This window comes from Carassius gibelio, chromosome A6 (assembly GCF_023724105.1).
Source record: "Carassius gibelio isolate Cgi1373 ecotype wild population from Czech Republic chromosome A6, carGib1.2-hapl.c, whole genome shotgun sequence".
Taxonomy (NCBI): Eukaryota; Metazoa; Chordata; class Actinopteri; order Cypriniformes; family Cyprinidae; genus Carassius; species Carassius gibelio.
Genome location: NC_068376.1, coordinates 12,472,838 through 12,482,640, shown reverse-complemented (window position 1 = coordinate 12,482,640; position 9,803 = coordinate 12,472,838). Strand labels below are relative to the sequence as shown.

General features: G+C 35.4%; 1 protein-coding gene across 15 annotated transcripts in view; it reads left to right on the top strand.

Moving 5' to 3' along the window:
* The first annotated feature begins 1,135 nt into the window (after nt 1-1,135).
* LOC128016245 (centrosomal protein of 95 kDa) overlaps nt 1,136-9,803 on the top strand; it is a 233,500-nt gene continuing 224,832 nt past the window's right edge. For all 15 annotated transcript variants that reach the window (XR_008184107.1, XR_008184105.1, XR_008184106.1 and 12 more), the window contains exon 1: nt 1,136-1,304. Coding sequence is in view for 10 of the 15 variants with exons in the window: in XM_052600760.1 (XP_052456720.1) it covers nt 1,286-1,304 (19 nt within the window). In the remaining 5 variants the exon portion in view is untranslated. The remainder of the gene's footprint in view (nt 1,305-9,803) is intronic.

The window sequence follows — 9,803 nt, the reverse complement described above, 5'->3', positions numbered from 1 at the left end:
TGACTATGAAAATTGTAGATTCACACTGAAGGCATCAAAACATATTACATATTACACATTACATATTAACACATGTAAAATTATATATGGAATTATATACATAACAAAAAAGTGTGAAACAACTGAAAATATGTCATATTGTAGGTTATTCAAAGTAGCCACATTTTTGTTTTGATCACTGCTTTGCACACTCTTGGCATTCTCTTGATGAGCTTCAAGAGGTAGTCACCTGAAATGGTCTTCCAACAGTCTTGAAGGAGTTCCCCGAGAGATGCTTAGCACTTGTTGGCCCTTTTGCCTTCTGTCTGCGGTCCAGCTCACCCCTAAACCATCTCGATTGGGTTCAGGTCCGGTGACTGTGGAGGCCAGGTCATCTGGAGCAGCACCCCATCACTCTCCTTCTTGCTCAAATAGCCCTTGATGCCTTCAGTGTGACTCTACAATTTCCATAGTCATGAAAATAAAGAAAACTCTTTGAACGAGGAGGCGTGTCCAAACTTTTGGTCTGTACTTTATATATATATATATATATACACATATGTATATGAATAAACATTCTTGAATCATTCTTGTGTCTTGTCTTGCCTCTCAACAACTTTTAAAATATTGGCAGTAATTTAGTGACTCCATACGCGGATTCCAACTTTAACTTACCTGATAATGAGCTAATTCTCCTTAAGGAAGTGAATCAATATACTGTATAATTCAAGAGACTAAGACTTCTGACTGAAGGTTCTTCAGTCAAAATTAAGGTTCTTAATTTTTTACAATTGTTTTAAAATTGATATACATCAATTTTACAAAATTGATATTTCATTTATATTTTGTGTAAATTCATGTTTAAATTTAAAATTGTGACTCAAAGCACACTTAGTAATTAACCTCTGCTGCATTTTGAATCAAAAATCACATTTTAAAACAAATACTACTGAGATTAATATATTGATGCTATATACAAAGTAACGTGACTGCAAACTAAACCAACAGGATACTAGAACTGCGGTCCTGAAACTGCAGCCATCGCTATATTGGCCAGTACGGTAGGTGGCGCTGTCAGGAAAAACTAGGGTCCTAGAACTGCGGCCCAGATCTGCGTTCCTGAATCTGCAGCCTCCGGTTGTGCAGGAACACACTATTGGAAAAAACGGAAGAAGAAGAAGAAGACGAGGAGGAGGAAGAGGAAGTTCTTCAAAAATTTCTCTGTCAGTTTATCTTCCTCAGCTGAAGGAGTTAAGTTAGAAAACTGAATTAAAGTCTTGTGGTCTTTAATCCTAAAATCTGCTCGATGGGACCCGAAGAGAGGGGTGAGTTTGTGTTGCTGAGGGTGATATTTGTGTTAGCCGCAAGCTAGTTAGTTTGAAGAGATAACGTTAGCGTGTAAATCACATTCAAAACTACGCTTAGTTAAAATACAGTATGCAAACTGTAATTTAGTATAAAACACAGGTTTAGAAGTAATTTATATCCCGTCCATCTACTGGACAGAGTTTGGAACTTTATAACGTTACTTGTAAAAACATAATCGATTAAATGATGCTAAATCAAATAATTAGTGTCGAAAGGTCTCATCAAAGATGTGAAACATGCAAACTTTACACTTGACTTCTTTTCTTGAAAGTTGAGCTGGTAAAGATAAAGTTAACTTGCTCTCTTTGTTTTAGAGGCTGAATGGCGCGCTGTAGAGCGCCAAATAAAATCTTCATAATATTCGGTTGTTAAGTGATGACGTAAGAAGCGCTGCTTCCGGGTCCAAGCATCAACTCGCTTCACTTGAGAATGCGGCCTCAGCAGCCGTTTATGAGCACTGTTTATTCATATTAATAATTTAAGCTAAACGCTTTCAAACTTACAGTTTCCGTGCTCACAGCGTCCCAAACACAAATAATTTTTATATATATTTTTTATATTTATATTTTCATTGTCTGCCTATCTGGGACTTCGGTATGGAGTTAAAGGTTAAGATTATAACTTTTTCGCTAGTATTCTATCACATTGTGAGTTTATATTAGCACCTTTTGTTGTTTTCTCGTGGTAACTGTTAGAGCGTTTGGACACGGAAGCGCTGCTACGTGACGTCAGACTTAACAAGCGAATACTGCGGTCAAGCTAGCCGCACTTCAGAAAAACATCGTCAAGCCAGCAGCGAGTGAAATTTATGCGCGTGTATTACTATATTTACGGTAATAGCAGGACCAACATAGCGGGTACACGCTTTCAGAGCGCTTTTCATCTACAGGTTCAGATTTTATATACGATTACCTTTTTTTGCCCATCTGCTCTATTATTCGTGTAAATTATTGTTTGCTTTGACTGTTCTGTATTACTATAATTTTCAGCCTTTCAAAGCATTACAATATTAGTAGAAAAACGAGATATGGGACATTGATTTAAAAGACATTTTTTTTTATGATGAGAAAAAACAATTAAAGGTCAGTTCTTAAAAAAAGACATCCCATACTATATCTATACCTCACATAAAACCATTTTACTGGAGCCTTTTCAAGATATAGGATAATATTACATTTTACAAGTCTATTAAGATCCCATTTCTAATAAGTAGAAAAAAAAGGTCAGTTCTTAAAAGGGACATGCCATACTATATGCACACCTCATATCAAACCATTCTACTGCAGCATTTTCAAGATATGAATGAATATATATATATATATATAAGTATGTGTATATATATATATACATATATATATATATATATATATATATATATATATATATATATATATATATATACATATATATACACTCCTGAACAAAATCTTAAGACCAGGGGATGCTTGCAAATTTTACACATTTCGCACTAGTGGATCATAACCGGGTTGTAAGTGCTGCTTCAAAATGCCAAAAGAAGAAACAGGAGCAAGAGATAAAAAATAGAGAGTAGGCAATTTATTGAAAACTGCATTTAAGGTCAAACAGGCTGTTCATCAGCTGATCAAAAGTTTAAGACCATAGCCATAAAAAGGTCAAATCTGCACAAAAATATGGCTTTCATGTCATTGTTTTTCAAGCAGTCATACTGTCAAGATCTCCTGATGGCAAAGGCAAAAAGGCTTTCTCTTTTTTAACGTGGCAGGATTGTTGAGCTGCACAAGCAAGGTCTCACACAACGCGCCATCGCTGCCGAGGTTGGACGCAGTAAGACAGTCATTTTACATTTCTTAAAAAATCCTGAGAGTTATGGGACAAAAAAAGTCAAGTGGTAGACCCAAAAAGATTTCACCTGCACTGAGCCGCAGGATCCGACGGGTTGTCCGTGAAGACACAGGTCGATCCTCGACCCAAATTAAGGCCCTTACTGATGCTGACTGCAGCCCAATAACCATAAGACGTCATCTGCTAGAGAAGGGCTTCAAGAACAAAAAACGTCTTCAAAGGCCACGTCTCCTCCCACGACACAAACTTGCCCGTTTGGAATTTGCAAGGGAGCACCAAACATGGGACATTGAAAGGTGGAAGAAAGTTTTATTCTCTGACGAGAAAAAATTTAACCTGGATGGTCCTGATGGTTTCCAACGTTACTGGCATGACAAGGAGATCCCACCTGAGATGTTTTCTACGCGGCACAGTGGAGGAGGCTCCGTCATGATCTGGGGTGCTTTTTCCTTCAATGGAAAAATGGAGCTTCAGGTTGTGCAGGGGCGTCAAACGGCGACTGGCTATGTGGATCTGTTGCAGCGGGCATCCCTCTTGACCGAGGGGCCCCGTCTGTGTGGTAATGACTGGGTCTTTCAACAGGACAACGCTGCAATTCACAACGCCCGCCTGACAAAGGACTTCTTCCAGGAGAATAACGTTGCTCTTTTGGACCATCCTGCGTGTTCCCCTGATCTAAATCCCATTGAGAACATTTGGGGATGGATGGCAAGGGAAGTTTACAAAAACGGACGTCAGTTCCAGACCGTGGATGCCCTTCATGAAGCCATCTTCACCACATGGACCAACGTTCCCACCAGCCTCCTGGAAACAGTCACATCAAGCATGCCGAAACGAGTGTTTGAAGTGATCAACAAGAACGGTGGGGCTACTCACTACTGAGTCCTTTTTTGACACTTTTAGTTTTGTTGTGAGTTTATTTTTGGGCAATGGTCTTAAATTTTTGATCAGCTGATGAACAGCCTGTTTGACTTTAAATGCAGTTTTCAATAAATTGCCTACTCTCTATTTTTTGTCTCTTGATCCTGTTTTTTCTTTTGGCATTTTGAAGCAGCACTTACAACCTGGTTATGATCCACTAGTGCAAAATGTGTAAAACTTGCGATGCATCCCATGGTCTTAAGATTTTGTTCAGGAGTGTATATATATAAGCTAAATGTTTTAATTTCATTTTCATTTTGGTTCATTCTTGGTTTAAAAAAAACTTCAGGTTCCATATGCAGAGCGAAATGGGAACGGTCAAGCATTTAGCAATAATTAGTATTAACTCTGTTATTATTCTTGATTTTTCAAACTACCAACACTTTGCATTTTTTAATTATGCCTTACATGTGACCAAAAATTAAGTATTATTTGATTCAGCTGTTTGATCGCGCTGCTGCCTCGCGCACATATTCACTGGAAACAGCCTTAGCACTTTGACATATTGTTAATTATGATTTTTGTTCCATCGATACCGAAACGCACACAGCCTATTTACCTCATGAATAATAGTTAAGCTTCAGATGGGCAACATCACGAATATGGAAATGTTTCGAATTCTCCTGATTGAGAAAGCCCAACCTTACCTTATGCTTAGCTTTAAATGATTATTATTATTTTTTTATTATTATTACTAAGCCTATATTATTATATACTGCAATTATATTTATCCATTATTGTTTTGTTCTGATAAATTTGTTAAATTTAAATGATTTGTTGTAAAAATACCCTGTTGGTACATTATAAAATTATTAGGTCAGCCGTTATTATTTCTAAATGTAATATAATGCAACTTATACCTGACTTAATATTTTTTCCTCTCACAAACTCTGATTTATTTTTATTACAGCAAATGAAAATAGGTGATTAATCCATTAAAATGAAACCTATACCGACTCATATATTTTTTTCCTCTGACAAACTTTTAGCGATTTGTATTTTATTTTTTAGCGTGTTAAAAAAATAAAAAAATAAAGAAAATATTCAGCGTATTAAAAAAAGGCGATTAATCCGTTAAAATGTGTTACTCTTGGTTAACAGTAATTATACTTATTTTACACTTCATAACCCTATCCAGGGTTTTTTTTTTTCTTTTTTTTTTTCTTCATTGCATCTGAAAATTACTTCGTTCATTTCACTTCACGCGATCTGTTTGCAGTTTAACAGTTTGTAAAATGTTACTTTTTTTTACATCAATTAAAAAATTATGCTACTAATGAAATATAAGCTATATCCTAATGTTTTTCTGAATTGTTTTTTCTTCATATATAATTTACAGACATGAGCAGACCTACTGGCATAAACATTTAACAAACACATTCAAGTGCGCACTTTGGCAGAATTCAATTCAAATATTCATCCACAGCCATTAGGTAAATTGCCTTTAAGGTAAAATTTCGCATCAGAATGGACAAATTTGTATTTTTAAGGGAGAAAAAAAAAGAAATTCTAAAAATGCCAGCGAATGAACATGTAGCTACAAACTGTGAATAGTCGCAGTATCAGTATTGAAGGAGAAGTGCTGGATTTTTTTTTTTTTTGCCCTGCAACTCACTTGAAGAAGTTCAGGCAAATAGAAACACCATACACTACATAGCAATCCTTAATTGAAGAAATGTGGCAAAACATCTCCGGAGAGAACCTCATATTATTAAATTCAAAAGTGCTTTACATATTTGGATCAAAATAGGCTACATTTGTGAAAGCACATTTTCTGAAATGTCGCGCGTCAGGTCATGCCTGCATCTTAAAGCCTCTGTCAAACTTTCTGCGTCCGCAAGTCCTCTATGGACCGCTAGGTAGGCATGACGTAAAAATCATCATTGGAGAGTGTGTGCCGAGGTCAGTAGACTTCAAAAGCAAAATTGCACATGTGCAGGCAGTGTGAAGAAGCTCATAGCTACTCGAACCTGTGCAATCTGTCAATAAAAGAATATAAAGACAGATGTGCAATAATTCTGTGCAATTGCAGAGCAGACCATCAGCCTGCACATTTAGAAGTATAAATTGAAGAAGTCTGCGTCTGCGCTGGCCGTGTACGCATCTGGATTGCTCATGCAGAAAGTATAACACAGGCGTTACAATCGCAACTTCTTTGTGCTGTTACTCCTTTCAAGCTGAATCTCACAAAATTGGTTAGCTCAGGTGTTTTATTTATGGGGAGTAGAATTATTTATTTCAATAAATGTAATAGATTATATATCATAATAGTTAGGCTATAATATTATAAATCAGGTTGGTTTGTATTGGTGACGTAATATGTAAATTATATGCGTGCGGCCCGCGAGACTTGCACTTAGACCATAGTGCTGCCCGCTGGAAAAAAAAGGTTGAGAACCACTGATATAAAGTTTGCTGTCCCATTTTATACAGGAATTGTTCATTTAAAAAAAATCTAATTATATTGTTAGTTCTAATTATATTGTTAACACAAGTTCATTTAGAACTTATTTTACTTATAAACTTCTTGAGAATTTCAAGTTAATTTAATAGTATTTAAATTCAAGTTTTTTTTAAAAAAGGTTTTAATTGCTTAAATTATTTTTCTTAATAATGTTATCATGTTTATTCTTGTAAAAAATATGTGTTTATTCTTTAAGAAAACGAAGGAAAAAATAAGGGACAATCCGAATTACTTTGCTTTACCTATTTATGTAGGCTACAATTATTAAAAATAATAAAATAATGTCATTAAAAAATACCATTGGCCTGAGTGATTTTGATCATTATAGAATTGTGACTTTAAAGATTAGTCATTTAGGTGGTAAAAATACTGTGAAATTAATAATGGCATGGATTTTAGAGCATAACAACTGAAGGTTTATGAAACATTAGCCAATAAAGCATTTTTTTTTTTAAACAACGGAACTTAAAGTTGTGAACTAAAATATTATTTCAACCATACAGCATGTGAATAAATAAAATGCATAACGTTTCTGGTGTTTGGATTTGTACTTCAGTATAATGAGCTCCAAGTTTAAGAATAGCCCTAGACTGGTTTCTCTCTCTCTCTCTCTCTCTATGAAATACGTCTTCCTTCTGTTAGAATTAATGTTTTCCTGCTTGCTAAATGTTGGGCTCATGATCAATAAGTTGTATTGGCCTCAATCTGATTTAGTAAAGTCAAACCGTAGACAGTGAAGCTGCTTCACTGAGCGCGAGTCCCGCGCGCGGTGAGGTGGGAATAGAGGGTTCCGCTTGGTCTTAAAGCCTTCCACAAACACCCACGATCACAAATAACAATGATTTTCCTAAAATAATGATTAATTATTAATTGATGATTTGTTATTATTATTATGGTCTTGTGAAAATAATAATATGGGCTGCGAGAAAATTCTCAATACAAAGAGTAGTGCTGCTGAGTGCAGGCATGTTTCAGCCCAGTAACACACCGTTCCTCAAAGCCAAAAAACAGACCGAATTCTGTTCAGCTGGAGGGGGTTGGGTTTTGGGTAGTTATGCATGGCTTGTGGGGTCGAGATAAAGCTGTGAATTGCTCTTTCATATGGACAGTGTCTTATGAGGCTTTCACTTACTGAACTGGTTTATATAGGACTGTTGTTTTGGTTATATTCACAGTGCTGGCTCTCTCCGACGAGAGAAATGCAACATTCACAGATTACACAATTCGTTTTCGGTTAAAAAACATTTCAAGCTTTCTGTAGATATATTTTTAATGTATGTGAGACACCATGATATTATGTTAAATTATAAATTCATTATCAGGAAAAAATGTAAGTGATGAGACGGCGCCTCCCTGTCATTAATGCACATTAATAATTTTTGCACAAACACTTGAATATGAGCTTCGTGGTTTTCACCCGCTACAAGAACGCTCCATCACTAATACAATTCATGTCAACTAGAGATCGACCGAAATGGGTTTTTCTATAGCCGATGCCGATGCCGATGTTTAGAGGTCAGGGTCAGCCGATGGCCGATATGTGCTGCCGATTTTTAGGGCCGATATCTTGGAGTTTTCCTCTTGATTTGCATGCTAAAATGTCACACTTATAATAAGTGGATGCACAACCTTTCTAAACTTATCATCATTTATTGAGCACTGACTTGAACCATCTCTCGAATCTTAATTTAGTGCACTGCACGTTATTAAAATAAAAAAAAAATGTATCCAAAGTTAACCAAACAAATCAATAAACTGACCAAGTATTAAATATATGAAACAGGTAATATATAAAACAGGTAATATATATATATATATATAAGTCAATCATTTACATAAAAGTTTTGGAGCATTTACATTTATCAAGTAGAATTTTTTTTAGAAAGTTTGTTGGAACATAAATGTAAACTTAAATATACATTTAAATAAATACAATGAATAATAAACTATAAACTGAAAAATATAAAAATATAAAAAATAAATAGGCTAACAGTAGTGCTGCAAACACACTAGCAACTAGCAACATTTGTGTTTGGTATAAATGACACAGAACATATAAAGTTCATTCTAATTTCAAACTTACATCGCAGTCTGTTCATTATTAAAATAAAGTCCAGTCAACCAAACATTTAAAAGGTTACACTGGTCAGTTTGAATACACCGTATACCGTCCTCTCTGCTGTTATGCCAAGGACGTTTTTGCTCATGTGAAGAGGATGATTTGTTCCGTCTAGTTTACATATATATATATATATATATATATATATATATATATATATATATATATATATATATATATATATATATAATATTATAGTTTAACATTCAGATACATTGCGAATATGGAAACATTTTGGATATGTGCAGAACGAGGCGTGAGCAATAACCTCCAAATACGTCTCGTCAAACCCGCGCTCACTCGTCCTCGTATGGATCAGATAATTTTTCAGATCAGCAAAAAAGAAAAAATGGCCAAGACAAATAAACATACGTTTTGTCTTTTTTTTTATTAACATTAAATTATTAAATTAAAATATATGAAATCAACTTAATGCACATGGCATAATATCTTCTTTTTAACATAATACCCCAACTTCTCATCTCTCAGTCTGCTGTGATGAAGTGAGCAGTTATCGTCACATAGCTCTCAATCCCCTGAGCGCAACAGGGGATGCTCGGGATAGTTCATCCTTTTCATAAAGATCTGGCACAATCTTTTCACTCTGACCTCTTTCCTTCATCATTATATCTGACAGGGAAGCCAAAATGTGCGGGGCGTTCAAGCTCCTCCGCTCCGCATTACCACTGAGTGTGGACTGAACATGCGCAACTTTTTTTTTTTTTTTTTTTTTTTTTTTTTTTTCATAATTCAATCCGCGGGTCACATGTGTGACGAACCGAAGATATCAATGATGATCCGTTGCACCACTACTATAGTGTAATTTGAAAACACTGCATTTTAAAATACAACAAGGGGCACCACAAAACCGTTTAAAGAGGCGCATTCAGCGGTCTCCTTGACGGGAAACGGTCAACAAAGTAACATGATCTCCAATGTACGGCGCGCTCTCTTCATTTTATCAAATGATCATAATCACATTTATTCATTTTACAGTCCTGCTAATAGCATTTTATTCACACTAAAACCCCTTTAATTCGTGTGAGAAGGCTTTTTTTCCAAGTGGCTTTTGCACATAATAATAATACCGCTGCAGACGCATTTTGCAGAATTAAGGTTATCACTTGA